The sequence below is a fragment of the Mus caroli genome, chromosome 10 (assembly GCF_900094665.2).
Source record: "Mus caroli chromosome 10, CAROLI_EIJ_v1.1, whole genome shotgun sequence".
NCBI lineage: Eukaryota > Metazoa > Chordata > Mammalia > Rodentia > Muridae > Mus > Mus caroli.
The window spans coordinates 70,419,075-70,436,311 of NC_034579.1; the positions used below are offsets into that span (position 1 = coordinate 70,419,075).

A 17,237-nucleotide genomic window follows, 5' to 3' on the forward strand; every position below is an offset into this window, starting at 1 on the left:
CTATGGAGGTTTCAAGGGAAACAGGTGGTAAGTGATGTAATTATTTTATAAACTCAAAGATAAAATGGATAGCCTCATATTGTCTTTAAGTCCTTCCGACTGAGCCGCCCACCACACAGAAGAACAAGAAAGGCAGTCACCTCCAGGGCCCTGGAGCTCTGGCCCTCCCTCTGCAGGTACCGCAGTTGCTGCTCCTCCTGCTGGGCCTGGAGAGCCTGCCCCTTTCCACGCTCAGACTCCAGCTCCTCGAGCACAACCTTCAGCTCCTTCTCCTTCCCGTCCAGCATGGCTCTGCGTAAGACACACAAGGGGACAGCAATGAGCTGTGTGGAAAGGGGACATCCAGGCAGGCGTCCCTCCCACCATGGTCACATGGAAATCCAAAGCCCCCACAGCACCTGCCGGCCGAAGCAGATGAAGTTCCACAGTAGGACCACGTCACATGGCCATACCTGAGCCGCAGGACTTCCTGCTGCACCTTGTCCAGCGACTCCAACAGGCTGGTGTTCTCCTGCTTACAGGCGTGCAGCTCGGACTTCAAGTCCTGGACGGCACTCTGCTCCACCACCAGGCGCTTGCGCACGTCGCTCGCCGTCTCCTGTTCTTTGCTCAAGGTTTTCTGTAACTCATTTGCTATGCACTTTTCCTGTTCCACTTTGTACGCCAAAAGTTCAACTGACAAGAATTAAAATGGTAGACAGCATGTTATCCCTGAGTCCGTAGTGTGCTGCATTAACTAAGGTACGTCATAAATGATTTCGATTTGGGGGACAGGAGTTCCTGTGAGTATTTCTGTGAACTGGAAGCCATTGTGTCTAAGGGAGCCAAGGCACTCAGGGACACATTCCTCTGACTCTTAGGTGTAACCTCCTGGTCAGGACACACTCTGTGACCTATAGCACCAGCCATCCTCACATACCATATTCCTACAACAGAGACAAACTAAGGTCCACGTGGCTTACTAAAAAATTCCCCCAGAACCTCAAAAGGACTGGTTCTGCACAGTCCTCTGAAAATCCAGAAGGGAATGCTGTGTGGTTCTTGCAAGGTCAGAGCTTTGCCAACATGAGAATTAAAAATAAAGGTTCAAGACTGCAGAGCAAGACTCTTATAAACAGACACAAATTTGAGTCTAGCCAAGACACATGCATGCACATGACCCAGCACAAGGGTGACTACCTGACAGAAACCCAACAGAAACAGAGACCCGTGCAGAAGGGAGAACACAGGACTGAGGGAGGCTGCCATGCTAAGACCTGATCAGTACACGGCCAGAAAGGAAACAGACCATTTGTTCACAGATGTCATGTCCATAAAAACCTTCCTAAAGGTGAAAACTTACATACAACAAGATCCTGAACTCCAGTGAGAGATTCCATACACTCCACTGAAAGATCCCGATCAGGGCTTCCTTTGCATCCAAGGGCCTGGCAGGGCAGGGATGGGGTGGGGTAAACTACACTCGGGGGCACCCACCTTGTCTTCGTAGCTGGTGCTCCCGCTGGCTCCCTCGGGCCTCTGTGCTTGTCAAGGCTGCACACAATTGCTGTAGCTTCTCTTGGTTCTGTAAGTGTGTCATGCGGAGCTGAGCACGCAGGGCCTGAATCTCAGCTAGCAGGCTGCTCCTGTCTGACAGACACAGGTGGTCCTGAACCTTCTGCGGGTCTCCCTAGAGGGCAGGGAAGAACACACTTGGGGTGAACGCTGGATGGTAAGCACCCAGAAGAGGAGGCAGAAGGCGGGCGTGCCTCATCCTGCACTACTGATCCTTTCAAACCCGAGCTTCCAGAGCCGCTGTGGTGAGTTTAATGGCTTTGTAAGGATGCAGTAGGTGCATAGGACCCAGGGCCTGGCCTCTGAGCACCTTCCTCATTGCCCAGGGCCTGTTGCATCGGTACCTCAGTCTCAAGTTTAGACTTCTCATCTGTGCCCAGGGACATGAACAGGATTCCTACTGTCCAACCATGCTAATGTCCTCTAGCCCATGTGCAGAGTGCTTGGTGGCCCGGGAGAGCCCAGGGCCCAGAGCTCAAAGAGTCTGCTCTTTTGCTAGGTGTGTCCCAGGGAGGAAGACTGAGGGACGAATCCACCAAGCACATTAGCACCTACACCTGACAGCATGACATTCCACAAGGCGTCCTCAGCCCATGATCACCACATTCCAAAGCTTGGAAAAACATGTAAGCCTCAAAGATGGACTCCCTCACACTCCCTGGAAGGTGGTAATCAAAGGCCAGGTTCAAGGCTGCTGCTCACCTGCTCTTGGATAACCTTCTCCAGCCTCTGGACCAGGGAGTTATAATCTCCTAGGTTTGAGCCATAAGGTCTAGGCTGCAGCTCAGCGTTCTCCTGCTCCCTGGCAAACACTTCTTGTATGGCCCGCAAAAGCTCCTCACTCCACGTAAGGTGTGTCTCCAAAGATTCCTGAAGGGGAAAACAGGAGAGCCAGTGCTGGGCTAGGCTGCAGGCTCTGTGGCAGAGGCTTGCCTAGCATGTGCAAGGCACCTGCTTTATACGCTCAACACACACACACACACACACACACACACACACACTCTATGTGCTCCTCAGTGTGCACTCAAGTGTGACCAACAAAATGTGTCTGTCCTACAAGTTCACATATCTGTCCCTAATCCTCACTGTGAAGAACAATGTACCACTCAGATGAACTGTGATCGTACAGTGGGGCTCCACCTGACAATGCTGTGATTAGGTATAGCTGTATGAGTAGAAACGGGAGAATACCTAAGGGTACGCATGCTCTCTGCTGTTCCAGGAGGAGGCAATTGCAAACTGAGTACTGGACTCTCACCAGAGCCCAGCTGGTGCTGAGCGCAATCGCCCGGCCCCCACACAGCCCAGCAGTAAACACCTATTGTCTAAACTGTTTGGTCTGTGGTGTTTTATCATGGCAGCCGAGAAGTCAGAGAAGAGCAGAAACCAGTCTGACTGAAGACTGGAATTGCTCAGCCTGACTCTATCACCAAAATACCGATACCAGTTCTCTGAGAGCACAGCACCGGTAAGTCGATGAAAGACCACTGTTACCAGGAAAGACCACTGTGGCTGTCTGAATGAAAATGGCCCCGGAGAGTTCGTAGGGAATGGCACTGTTTGAAAGGATTAGGAGGTGTAGCCTTGTTGGAGTAGGTGAGTCTTGCTGAAGGAAGTATATCATTGCGGTGGACTTTGGATTCCAAATGTCCAAGCCAGGCCCACTGGCTCTCTCTCTTCCTACCTGCTGATCCAGATGTAGAACTCTCAGCTACCTCTCCAGCACCACATCTGCCAGCTTGCTGCCATGCTTCACACCATGATGATAACGGGCTAAACCTCTGAACTTGTAAGCCAGCCCCAATGACATGCTTTCCTTTATAAGAGCTGCCGAGGGCTGGAGAGATGGCTCAGCGGGTAAGAGCACTCCTGAAGGTCCTGAGTTCAAAGCCCAGCAACCACATGGTGGCTCACAACCATCCATAATGAGATCTGATGCCCTCTTCTGGTGTGTCTAAAGACAGCTACAGTGTACTTACATATAATAATAAATAAACCCTTAAAAAAAAATGTATATTTAGAGAAAAAAATAAGAATTGCTGTGGTCATAGTGTCTCTTCACAGTACATATCCAAGAATATTTGGGCAGAAAAATTCATCTAGAAGAATAAATGAACACACACACACACACACACACACAGAGTTGGGTATATATAGAAAAAAGGTGATATGAACCTGAAAAAGAGTTAAGGATGGGGGTGAATATGATCAAAAATATATTAACTTCTATAAAATAATAATAACAACAACAATAGTTTAAGGCTGACGTTAGTGGCTGGAGAGGCAGGTCAGTGGTAAAGAGCCCCAGCTGCTCTTCCAGAGGACTCACATGTTAGCTCACTTCTGTGTGTAACTCCAGTCCCACTGGATCACACACCCTCTTCTGGCCTCTGTGAGCATCAGGCACACATGTGATATACAAACATAAATGCAGACAGAATACTCATACACATAAAATAAATTAATTAAAAAAATACTGATATCAGGGGCCAACCAGGTGGCTCAGCAGGCAAAGGCTCCTGTGCCCAAGACCTGAGTTCAATGCTCAGAAAACACCGTAGGAGGAAAAAACCAACTGACCTCCACATACGATACAGTAATCCCTCCACACATGCTACATAACAAACGTTATTTTTTTAAATATTTGTTGGTATCAGAAGTAGTGAGATGAAAAAGAGCAAAAAAGTAGTGGCTGGAATGAGAAGTGTCCCCCACATTTGAATACTCCGTCCCCAGTTGGTGGCTCTGTTTGCGGAGGTGTAGGTGGTTTAGCCTTCTGAGAAAGTACACCACTGAGTGGTAGGCTCTGAGAGTACAAAGCTTAGGGAACTTACAGTTTACTGTGCTTCATGCTTATGGCTGAGATGTGAACTTTAAGCTCCCTGCTCCTACCGGCCACACCTCTCCATCATGATGGACTCTATTCCTCTGAAACAAACCCTTCCTTCTGTGAGCTGCCTCAGTCACGGTGCTTGATCACAGCAACAGAAAAACCACAAATAGAATGGGCAACCTTTCTCTCCTTCTGCTACTGCTGCACCAGCTAGACCTGGGCTGGAAAGGCGCAAAGCTATATGGAGCTACCCTGCTGGGTACTCTGTGCTTCCTGGGGCTATGGTCAGGAGCAGGCTGGCTGTTCAAAGCCATCGCAGTGGTGTGACCATGTTATGGGCAGGTCAAATGGTTCCTTCTCATGTACTGAGCCAGCAGTCTCCTACCTTCTCTCCTTTGTCAGTTGTCACCTCCGAAAGGGTCTGACTGTCCCTCGGGAAGCCATCCAGGGGGTCACGTGGTTCACCCTTGCTCAGTGTGCTAGAGGGGTCCTGGCTTTCTGACAAGGCCAGTATCTGGTGGCTCTCATCAAACACCATCTGCAGCAAAGCCTACAGAAGGAAAAAACCATCAGGAAGCAGGAGGCGTCCCAGCCTGAAACCGTCATCCACACAGCCAACTACTACCACCTCAACTCTTTCCCCGAAAATTAAAACTTACTTTACTATTAGGCTGTTGCTTAGACAGAAAACATTAAAGACCTCTCCCTCCTGTGTTTTGTGTCATAAATAATTAAGGCACAAAGAATAAAGCAAAGATTAAGTGTACTGGTTGGTTTTGTATCGACTTGACACAGTCTACAGTCATCAGAGGGAGGAGCCTCAGTTGAGGAAATGCCTCCCTGAGATCAGGCTGTAAAGCATTGTCTCAATTCAGGGTCAACGGGGGAGAACTCAGCCCACTGCAAATGGTATCTTCCCTGGATGATGGTCCTTGGATCTATGTGAAAGCAGGCTGAGCAAGCCAGTAAGCAGCACCTCTCCATGGCCTCTGCCTCAGCTCCTGCCTCCAGGTTCCTGCCCTGTGTGAGTTCCTGTCCTGACTTCCTTTGGTGATGAACAGCAATGTGGAAGTGTAAGCTGAATAAACCCTTTCCTCCCCAACTTGTTTTTTGGTCATGGTTTTTCACTACAGCAACAGAAACCTTAACTAAAACTATCAAATCATTCTAATCTCTCTCTCTCTCTCTCTCTCTCTCTCTCTCTCTCTCTCTCTCTGTGTGTGTGTGTGTGTGTGTGTGTGTACACGCTCATATACATGTGTGTGGAGACTGTGTGTGTGCCAATAGAAGCTCTCTTCAGGAACCTTCAGCTACAATGGCAAACCCCAGCAATAACTATTGCTGAGATACAGATCTTATGTAAGTATTAAGATGACCCTCAAACCTTCATGTTAGTGTGGAATTTCTGGGAAACCCTCCAATCCCTTGGTTCCCATTCTGAAAGGAATAAAATAAAGCTTGCTTTAAACTTACTTTAAATTAATTTCAGAATTCTTAATGACATTAAAACTGTTTTATTTACTGGTAGACTGCCAGACAGGTGGTTCAACAATTAAGAACGCTAGTTGCTCCTCCAGAAGACTCAGGCTCAATTCCCAGAGCCCACAGGGCACCTCCCAACCATCTGCAACTTCAATATCAGGGGAGCTGACACCCTCTTCTGGCCACTATGGACAAGAGGCACACAGCGGTCCCCACAATCTCAGCACCAGGCAGGCCAAGTTAGAGGCCAGAATGGGTTACACCACGAGACCCTGTTACAAAACAAAACACTGTTTTGGGATACTGCTATTATTTGAATTAAGACGCCATACCGGCATGATACCATTGACTTACTCATCATGTTAACATCAATGTCTGTCATAAATGACTTAAGTGCTCAATAGTAATGAGTAGCTTTCTCCTTTCCTCTAAAGAAAACAGTACTCTCCCCCACAACCCCCGAGTTCAGACTCAACCAAAACAAGCCAGTTCTCAGAACCTCAAGCAAGAAGGTCCAAGGCCCTCAACCTAGGGGGTACACCACCACCTGGGGGACTGGCATAGGACCAAAGAGGAGGACCTTTAGTGGGACTCCTATACTGTGATGGCCCAGGATGAGTGTAGCCCACCAATGGGCTAAGGCTGACCATCGGAAGGGACAGGTTTTTCTGTGTCACTGGGGCTGCCAATTCTCTGGAACATTAGTACCTTCATTTGCTTTGCATGGATCTCCTTCTCCTTCATTGCTCCTGGTGACTGGACAAACCTTCTAGAGAAAGGAACAGCAGCAGCAGCAGCGACTAGGTCAGTGGTGGGAGTCTCAGATCCTTCGGAGCCCAGGGTCAACATCATAGCAATGTCTGGGCCATCACCTAGAAGCACACAGGGTCCGGGGTTGAAGCCACAGCATGTTTCCAGCTACAGTGACAGCAACTCATGGCACATAAAGCACCAGTTAGCACCAGGTTAAGGTGTCACCAATTTCCATAAAACACAGGTCAGAGGGAAAGGAGCAAGAAAGGAAAAGCTTACTTTGCATGTCTGACGTGCTGTCTGCTCAGGGTTATCTCAGCTCCTTACACGGCTGTACCTGCTCATCCCCACTGGCAACCACACCCCAGAAAGCACTGAGGGGCAGCCAGACAGTACCTAAGGCCTAGGTACTTCACACCCAGCACAGGGGTCAAGAATTCGGCAGACAGACAGGACACCAAGCCTAGAGACGGGGTAGGAGCAGCTGGGTGGACAGCGGTGCCTGGCTTGACCTGAGGTGGAATGGGGATGGGACTGCACACAGTCCAGTACCTGTGGCACTAGGCATCTAATGGGCAGGGGTTTTACAAGGCCTTGGGAGTCTAAAAGCTGGATCTTCAGGCCTACAGCCTGCAATAGCCTAAGAAAGCCTACAGGACCGTGCTGGCCAGTGCGGTACAGTAAGGGTCTGGTGCCCAGGGACTCAGCCTATAGAGGCAGCAGCCCTAGACCCACAGCGAGCAGAAGCATCAGGCCATCTCTACCCTTGATTGTGGTCAGTCTACATTCTCAGACATACAATGAAAGGATGAACACCTTTCATAATGCTGGGGAGAAAGAAAGTGCAGCAAATGGAAGGAAATCTTAGAACTCATACGTACTGAGGAAGCCCAGACCCTCATTCTCAAGCATGAGGTGGGGAAACGAGATGACACCCAGGAACTCACAGCCTTAACATGCTAACTCTTAGAAATGCGCCTGCCTCTCTTAAATCCAAATTCTGCGATTTTTTTTTAAAAGCTACTTAGTTGTTTATATAGGCACTGGTGTTTTGCCTGCATGTCTGTCAGTCTGAGGGTGTCAGATCTTGGAATTACAGATAGCTGAGGAGTGCCATGTGGATGCTGGGAAGTGAACCCCAGTACTCTGGAAGAATGGTCAGTGCCCCTATCCTCCAAACTAACTCTCCAGCCAATAAATGCTATTTTAACAGCAAATGTGATATGACAATAAGTTCTACTCAGGTGTCCCCACAGAGTCCAGCACAGGCCACTCAACTTTCCCCGCCATCCGCTCCATCTGAGTGTGAAGGGAAGGAACATTCACTGCACGTTTACATTTCTCGCATCTCATCGCTTCCAGTGAACTGCATGCTCTCCTGCTTCCAAACGCTTGAAAAAGGTGTTAAGCACTATGCTGGGACCTGGACCCGCCCCTCCCCCCCCCAAAAAAAACACGAAGACATTCTCAGGAGGCAAACAGAAGCACGTTGGCAACTCGTACTCAGGGAACAAGAAGGTGACAGTGCATTTGGACAGCAGAGGACCTGGTGGAACCTTTGTAGTATCCTGAACTCTAAACGTACACACACACACACACACTAATATATATAAAAGACGGACTCACTTTTCCTGCTCCCATCACTTCTTCTCGCTAACTCATGAGAAGGGGATGTTAACGATTCTTGAGAATCAAAAGATGTTACGATAAAGTCTTCGACGTCCTTCTCCTATTGGACAGGCAGATTTTTGTAAGGTCACAAAAACAGTAAATAACAACAGATGGTAACTTCCTAAGGTCAGAATATATCGTGCTGCACACCCATGCTGCCGACAGCTCAGTCAGCACTGGGGATAGTCTAAGGGACAGAGAAATGCCCAGTGAGTACAGGCAGCTGCAGCCACGCTTGACAACCTAGGTGTAAACTATGGGACCCCCAGGATAGAAGGCAGCCATTGCTCACAAGGCGTTCTCTGACGTCCATGTGCTGTAACCAAACACACATGCACACAAAATGAAATGTAATTTTAAAAACTTTTTAAAAATAATCTTTATAAAGCAGCCACTAGCAATATATCTCAAAAACTTTTAAATTTGTGCATAGATTATAATGTATGGTACCGTAGATAACATGTATACCCCAAAGTACCCTCATATAAAAAATACTTCAAAATAGAAAAATGCCAGGGCTGGAGAGATGGCTCAGTGGTTAAGAGCACCGACTGCTTTATCAGAGGTCCCACGAGTTCAATTCCCAGCAACCACATGGTGGCTCACAACCATCTGTAATGGGATCCGATGTCTTCTTCTAGTGTGTCTGAAGACAGCTACAGTGTACTCACATACATTAAATAAATTTTAAAAACCTTAAAAAAGAAAAATGCAATTAAACTAAAAAATAATAAATTGAAGTGTTCTTAAAATTAATCAGTACCACATGTACACTCACAGACAATTACTATAATAAATCTAGGGCTGTGGCTGCGCCTTAGTCAGCAGAGTGTGAGTCCCCTCCCCAGCTTCCCCACATAAAATCCCTGGTAGATGCTATGTCGCTACAATCCCAGCACTTGGAAGGTGGGGACAGGAAGATTCACGGGGCTTGCTGACCAGCCAGTCTGGGCCAAGCAGGAAGCTGTGTTTCAGTGAAAACCTCCGTCTCAAAATAAGATAGAAAGCAACAGAGGAACAAGAAACATTGACCTCTGATCTCCACATGCACACATACACATACAAAATCTAAAACAACTCAGACAATGAGGCCTTTTGTAAATTACGTAAGACTTATGACCGTGCTACTCAGAACTAACATCCATTAAGACCCACAACATAAGGTTCTGAGGAGTGCAATTATCCCTCATGTTTCAGAGGTGACTAAAACCATCTAAGGGTCCCTACAACAGTCAGCTGGAGGGCTGATTTCTTCTGGAAAGCCAGGCTCCTCAGCGACTCTGAGGCACATACTGTCAGATGAGCCAATAATAGCCTTGCTGTGATGCACCCTGCGAAAACACTGGCCCCCCCCCACAAATGTCTGCAGCAGGGAGTATGGGGAGACACTTACCGTGGCTGTCCTCTCCGCATGGTGCTTCCCAGCCGAGGGGGCCACTGCCCACAGTGGGGCCTGGCCTGATGCAGACTTGCCCGGGTAACAAAGCAGCCCCGACACGTCTGCCTGCAGCAGCGGGTCTGTCCAGTCTGGTGAGATGTCCACACTGTGCAGGCTCACTGTGCCCACGCCCGGGGTCAGGGGCAGGCTGTGCTGAGGCTCCAAGGATGGGTCCTTCCGGACAACTTCAGGGGAGCTCCAGGAAGACAGGTCCAGTGCCCTCACGGGGTCCTGCTGGGGCTCAGCCGCCTCCTCTGGGAGGAGGGAGCTGCTGTGCCCACCGGCTTGGGAAGAGAAAGGTCCACCTTGGGATGTTAACTTTTCTTGGGTGGGGAAATCTGGCATTTCAATTTGGACCAACAAATCCTGATTTTTAATAATATCAATTACATCCCATGTGGTTTTGGCAATATTAAGTACATCATCGGGAGGCGATGGCTTGCTTTCTTCACCGTTACAACAATGATTACGTGGCCCATTTTCCGACAGGTTTGGCTGCTGTAATTTACAAGTTTCCGAGATGGTGTCCCTGGAGGCCACGGAATGCACGTGGTGGTCCAGTTCCTCCTGAAGTTGTCTCACCTGGGCCATGAGATTGGCCTTGCCCAGGGGACAGTCTTCCAGTTCTTCCTTAGCCTGTGTGGAAGAATATGCAAATGAACAGGTGAGGTACAAGCCAATATTTCCCTAGTGTTTCTGAACTATTTTCAGAAAAAGAGTGCCTATAACAAACCTTCAAGACACATAAAATGTCAAGTTTATTTAATGGCATAGAAAACAGAACTAAAGCTTGAAAGTTAGGGGGTTTTTTTGTTTTTCATGGTTTTTGGGTTTTTTTTGTTGTTGTTTTGTTTTTTGTTTTTTTTGTTTTTTACCTAAAAGACAAAGATCATCATTAAGGGTTGTGAGGACTTACTCAAGATTTGGGGATTTTGCTTTGTTTTGTCTTGAGGGAAAAAGAAACTAGAAGGTTCTATGTGCACACACTGAGAGGCAGACAGCTGTAACTGCTATGAGAATGCAGAGCTTCCTTGTTGGCAGGCACCTGGCACTGTCTGTGGCGCCACAGGCAGAGTCTTCCTACAGTCACACAGAAGGAGCCATCATAAGATCACGGGGGAGTGGGCTGTAGCCCGCTCGTGAGAGACTTCCCAGAGCGTACTCCCTGAGGTGTCCGATGGGCTGGAGATGGAGACAAGCATCCCTCAGATCATGGCACAGGTCTAGGTCCTGCTCTTGGCCTAGGTCCAGTCAAGGTTAGTGTAACTCTGACCCTTTCCTGCTCTCAGACACAGGCAGGGGTGGAGCCTGAGTTTGGGGCCTCCACCTCGCAGCAACACTCAGGGCACGGGCGCCATCACAGAGTAATGGTTCCAAATGCCATGCGTGCATTGAGAGCAACCAGCTTTAGGAGTCTTTTGAGTCTTCTGAGTGGCTAAGGAGTCATGGGTTTGCTTTGTGAGCATCAGTGAGCAGGCCATGGGGCCTCACTCGCCAGAAGGATGCTGTTCTCATAGAGGAACTTATGACTGACACACGTAACACACACCTAGGGCGGGGAGCAGATCTGCAGCAAGGGCTGCTGGATACATGGGGCCTGGCAAGCCCTGCCACATGCTTCCTCATTAAATCCTGACCCTAAACAAGCCAAGATTCCCAAGGGACCCTTCTCTCCCAGAGTAAAAATTGACCCTTTCTTAGATTAAAAGATATAAGAAAAAGAAAGAGAGAGAGAGAAAGAAGGAGGGAGGGAGGGAGAGAGGGAGAGAAGAAGGAAGGAAAGAGAGAAGAAAATACAAGGCTCAAAAAATAAAAGAGTTCCAGCCTTTAATCCCAGCACTGGGGAGGCAGAGGCAGGTGGATTTCTGAGTTCGAGGCCAGTCTGGTCTATAGAGTGAGTTCCAGGACAGCCAGAACTACACACAGAGAAACCCTGCCTCCAAAAACCAAAACCAAAATAAATAAATAAATATAAATAAATAAAAGAGTTCCAAAGCTGGAGAGACACATTGGCAGGGACAATGGAAATCAATCATGGCTAAAAAAAAAATCTCAAAGATTTTTGGATTTGGAAAGTGGAGCAAATTGGTGTTCAAATGAACAGGAGTTACCTAAGCAGACTGCAGCAAACATGAATAAAGCTTGTAAGAGACTTCAGAGCGCACAAGGAGAGTCCATACACCTCCTTGTAGGGGGTTAGGGACTCCGAGGAGTCTCTAAGGAGACTTCTCACCTCTCACCTCAGAGAAGCAACCCTGTCATGATGTACCCGGCCCTCAACTGTAGAGCCTGGCCCAACTGAGCACGGGCAGGCCCAGCCCACCTTACCCCAAGCCCATGCACCCGTGTCCCTTCAAGAACCCTGCTGTCATCCTCTGTGCTCAAGGGCACCGCATTTCTCACTAAGAGCATCTCTGTTCCTAGCCGCCTCTGGCAGATTTCGAGCTCTGAAGTCATACTGTTGGCCTGTGGAGGTTGGCATCCTTTAGTGTCACAGGACTTCGGCAGACTGTAGGTTATCCTTAACCAGGGGAAACCAGAGAACTTCTACAGCAGTGCTCCTTGCCTTCCTAACACTGTGACCCTTCAATACAAGTTCCTCGTGGTGTGGTGAGCCCCCAACCATAAAATTATTTTCATTGCTACTTCATAACTAATTCTGCTAGCTATGAATCCTAATATCTGATATTGGTGTACCAACCCCCGTGAAAGGATCATTAGGCCCCCCAAAGGGGTCTTGCAACCCATGGGCTGGGAGCCAATGTTCTCAACTGGGTTAGTCAGGGACTCAGATGTGACTTGGCTGCTCCTCAGACCACCTGAGCAATAGAACTGCACCAAAAACAAGCAGAGACAATGGAGGGAAGCGCTTCTGGCTCTGCTCAATACCCACTGCCGGGCACAGCAGGTCGAGGACTTCTGGCTCTGGTAGAAGGATACGTGTGGTAGGGAAGCGCAGGGTGGGGCCGCTGGCAAGAGGAGCAGGTGGGAACAGTCAGGCAGCTAAACCTGCAAGCTCTTAAACTGGAACATTTTCAAAGCCAGCTTGGGTAGGGCCTTCGGCTCCACAATAAAGCCAGTAGGATTCACTAAGGGGAGCTACTGAGCCCCCCAGGCTCTCTTCTCTGCAGTGCCAGAAGCCAAAAGTGACAAGAGAAGACAAGTGTGCAGAATGAAAAGAAGTCACTAAAGATAAAAAGACAAGCAGAAGTCCCGATGCGGAAGGCTACCTACTGTATCCCCTAAGGATGGAGCCTACCTGTGCAGCCAGGCTGTGGGGAGCCAAGGCCAGCCTGTTGCTGACTCCCTCCTGCTCCAGTTCATCATCTGCACAAGGGTTTGCACAGCCAATAGATGCCACATGAGACTGGCGCTGGTACAACTCCATCCGGCACTTGAGGAAAGGCCGGTACAGCACTTGTAGCTGGTGGCTGAGGCGAGCACACTGCACTCGCAGCTGCCGGAGCTCAGGAGGCTCGTCCGGGGTGGCACAGGTCTGCTGTTCCAGAGCGTGACGGAAGTGAGCCAAAGCCAAAATGATGGCCTCCAGCTCCAGAGAATGGTTTACTTTCCACTTGTTCACAGCATCAATCTCTAAATCTCTCTGCTCGATGATTGCTTCCTTTGCCTTCAGGGTAGCTGCAAACTCCTGGATCTGAGAGGCCATGGCTTCCACCTCAGCCTCTCTGAGGGCCACACAGTGTTCTAGCTCAGCCAGGTGTCTTGCAGCAACCTCCTCTGCATCCTGGAGACGCTGCTGCAGGGCCTCCAGAGCCTGGCTGTGCCCATGGGCCTGGTCTGCCAGGAGCTGGCCAAAGACCTCCTTGGCTGCCTGTGCTGCCTGCAGCTCACTCCGTAGTGCCTGTCCACCCAGGCCTTCTGCCCGGAGGCAGGCCAGCTCACTGTGGAGGCTGCCAGCCTGAGGATCGCTGACTTCGTGCACCTTGGGCCCCATGAGGCTCAGCTCGCTCTGCAGCTTCTCAATGACTTCGTGGAGCTGCTCGATTTCCTCTGCTTTATCCTTCTGTAATTGCCTCTGGTTTTCCTGCAAGTTCTCGATGAGGCTTTTCAGCTCGTCAATCTCAGAGTTTCTCCTGTTGACAACCTAAAGAGGAGGCACAGGTCATGAGGTGACAGTCTCGCGTGAATTAGCCTGAGCGCCTCCCCTTTCCAGGACACAGAAGGCTGAAGGTTTGTCTCCAGAAAAAAACAAAGACAGGGACAGTACCCCCCCAACACACACACACTATCTTGATGATATTAAAGTTTTGTTTTGAGATTTATATGTTACAGAACATACAGCCTTGGTGACTTTCATCATCAGACATGCTGAACTGACCTGCCTGGACTCCTGATGTCTTGGTTTTCATCTGGATCCAGTCAGGACACCAGAGACAATCATTGGTGCGACCTTCTTAAGACCAACGAATTTTCCCATTTTCCCTACCTTTTCCCCTCTTCAAAAATATCCCAACGCCCATATTCAGCTTGAACAAGTTATGAAGCATCTTCGTCCCAGTTTCCTTGGCTTTGGGGCTGGGTTATTATAGGTTGTCTTTGATACTAAAAATTTTGAAGTACAAGGCTTAGACCCAGTACAAGACTTCTATTGCTGTTATTATAAACAGATCTGAGATGTTTAAGCCTGTTGAGTTAAGGGCCAAATAGAACATTCATGGCTCTAAGTTTATTGTTAGGGTGTTTTCAGTTATTTTAATCAGAATGGCTGAGAGTAGTTAACAGACAACAGTCTAGATTACTTCACATAGATAGTTGGTTTTCAAAAACATCAGAAGTCCACAGAATGTACCATTTAATGTTATTTATTCACTTGTTGTTGAGATCAGTCTGCTCCTGACAGCTTTCCCTGTCTCGGATTCAAAGAAGAAACTGAGCATCTGTGAGTTACTCCAGTTGTGGCAAAATGGCCACTAGGCAAGAATTGCCTCATTTCATCTACAGAAATAATGCTGTCCAAAGAAAGGACATAATTACAGGTTAGGACAGCTTGATTCTGCCAAGACAGAATAGGCTAGTCCTTACTATTCCTGTTTCTCTAAGTCTGTCAGACGACCCTGGCCAGTAGGCTAAAGACCAATGCTCCAACGTGTTGAAGTAAGGAAATGTCCAAGTGATCAGCAGTCTCTATAAAATGGCTAAATTTGGGAAGCTGTGTTAGGCTTCCTATATATTTTCAGTTAATATCTGTCGTTCTTGGATTTCTGATGGGGTTGAAAAACTACATAGTCTCCTAGCCAACCCAGGCTTTTTACTTTGAGAGGAACAGTTCTGAGAGGATGGTTTTCAGATGGCATCCAATCTAAAGCCAAGACAGCCAGATGTAGAATTGTAAGTCTTTTAAGTAAGAATAGATGACAGAGGTTCTGTTTAATTAACAAAAATATTGGACTGGGTATTAGGTCTCTTGTACTTTATAAATTACAAAATAGTTATGTGGGCATTAGGTCTCTTATACTTTATAAATTACAAAATAGTAATAGTTTTATGTTCAATTATACCTGAGATAAAATAGCCTTTTCAGAAAGGGGGAAGTATTGTGGATAGCCCTGGGGCTAATCATATTTGATGTCAATTCTGTTCTCCAGAGTGGTTGTGAACAAGGAATGAGTCAGCACTCAGGTGATTTCCTGGAAACCTGCTTCACAGCTTATTTGTAAAATAAAGGAGAGCTGATGATTGGGCAGAGAGGGGGACGGTGGAGCAAAAAGAAAAGAAAAGGAGGAAGTTTGAGAGAGAGAGAGAGAAAGAGAGGAGGAGGAGGAAGAAGAAAAGCAGAGCAGAAGCACATGGCCTGGAGAAACTGCAAGTTCTAAGGGGTCTCATGGATGTGAAAGATGGTAGAGTAGCGGCAGGTCTGCCCAGTCTAGGCGCACAGCATGCATTCATATTAACTGTGTTGTGTTTTCATTGCCCGGGCATATTTGGGAGGAGATTTACCGCAACAACACCTGCTCTTCAGGGAAAGGATGCCTGCCTATCTCAGTATAGCTCAACGCATGCCCTACCCTAAAGCCCTGTATCTCAACTCAGAAACGCTGAACTTTAATTCCTCTCCAGCCAAGGATGGCTATGGCTTTGTAGTCTTTTGTGCCAACTTTTGTGACACACCTCTGGCTACACTGAGACCCCTTACTCTGTTATCCTTTTAACTGACTTGTTTTCATTTTCCTGAAGCAGTAATTTAAACTTTGGGTGTCACACTGGCCGGGGGCTGAGTTATAATGAGCTGAATGACCCACAGCCGTTGTCCCTTCAGGCACCCAAGTGACCACTGGATCCATGGTGGCAGGCTCTGCGGTGTGTGACACGAACCCCCTTCACTAGGCATGAAAGCGCACACTCATGGCGTGCTGTGTTTCACCTAGTCCCCAGGAACTTTAAAGGAACCTAGATATGAAGTAAACCTACAACAACAGTTAGTGGGAACTTGGGATTGGTAGCCATGTCAATATGGCCCAACTCCATTCTCTGAAGACACCATCACATGCAGTTACCAAAACCAGGAAAAACCTAACTGATTCGTGTTCTAAAAGTTTTCAAATAATGAATGTCTCATACGTCGCTTTTGAAATATCAAGAGCCCCAAAACAACATGTTATTTGGCAAGCTCTATGTCATAGTTCATACACAAATACAAACAAGCCAGTGGGTGTGGCTAGGCATACACCTCTAATCCCAGGACTTGGAAGACAGAGGCCAGCTTGGCTGAGAATTGTCTTAAAAACCCAAAACCAAACCAAACTGAACCATGTAGCCCCCTGCCCCTCCTGCCCCCAATTTGGTTTGGATGGTATCAGCTATACACCACACACAGAGTACACTGGAATGTCATGCTCCATGGTTAACAGAAGGCTGGGTAAAAGACAAGATCCTCGGGGTGCTTCGAATGAGAATGGCTCCAGAAACTCATGTTAGAATACTGGGTCCCCAGTTAGTAGATTGGGAAGGATTAGGAGGTGTGACCTTGATGGAGGAGGTGTGTCACTTCGGCAGGCTTTAAGGAGTCAAAGGCACATGCCATTCCCGGTCTGTGAAGCAAGATGAAAACTCTCAGCTACTGCTCCAGAGCCCTGCCTGCCTGCCTGCCTGCCTGCCTGCCTGCCTGCCTGCCTGCCTGCCTGCCTGCCTGCCATGTTTCCAGCCATGATGGTCATGAACTCTAACCGTCTGATACTGTGAGCCCCAAATAAATGCTGTCTTTTCTAAGTTGCTTTGGTCATGGTGTCTTATCGCAGCAACAGAAAAGTAAGAGTCCTCTAATGCACAGAGAGCTCTGTTCTGCTCCCCTTTTCTGTGCGCTGCACATAGGCTCAGGCCAGTGAGAGGGTCTTAAGCATGATTCTGAGCACGTGTTCCCCCCACAAAAAACTATGCACGGCTCAATTTATCCACCTTATGAAAAATATAGTCTATCTGTAACTAGAACACCAAGCAAAGAGAAAATAGGGCAGGCCAAAAAAAAAAAAAAAAAAAAAAAAAAAATGT

At 48.0% G+C, this 17,237-nt stretch overlaps 1 protein-coding gene across 11 annotated transcripts in view; it reads right to left on the reverse strand.

The window, feature by feature from the left end:
- Window positions 1–17,237, reverse strand: part of Pcnt (pericentrin) — a 93,284-nt gene that overhangs the window by 28,175 nt on the left and 47,872 nt on the right. For 6 of the 11 annotated variants that reach the window (XM_029482462.1, XM_029482456.1, XM_029482458.1 and 3 more), the window contains 9 exons: window positions 12,991–13,836; window positions 9,687–10,367; window positions 8,249–8,351; window positions 6,578–6,741; window positions 4,773–4,937; window positions 2,257–2,424; window positions 1,477–1,669; window positions 399–675; window positions 141–291 (listed from right to left, as the gene is read on the reverse strand). In XM_029482462.1, coding sequence (XP_029338322.1) covers window positions 141–291; window positions 399–675; window positions 1,477–1,669; window positions 2,257–2,424; window positions 4,773–4,937; window positions 6,578–6,741; window positions 8,249–8,351; window positions 9,687–10,367; window positions 12,991–13,836 — 2,748 coding nt within the window. The remainder of the gene's footprint in view (window positions 1–140; window positions 292–398; window positions 676–1,476; window positions 1,670–2,256; window positions 2,425–4,772; window positions 4,938–6,577; window positions 6,742–8,248; window positions 8,352–9,686; window positions 10,368–12,990; window positions 13,837–17,237) is intronic. The other 5 variants (XM_029482465.1, XM_029482463.1, XM_029482460.1 and 2 more) reach the window with 1 other exon arrangement.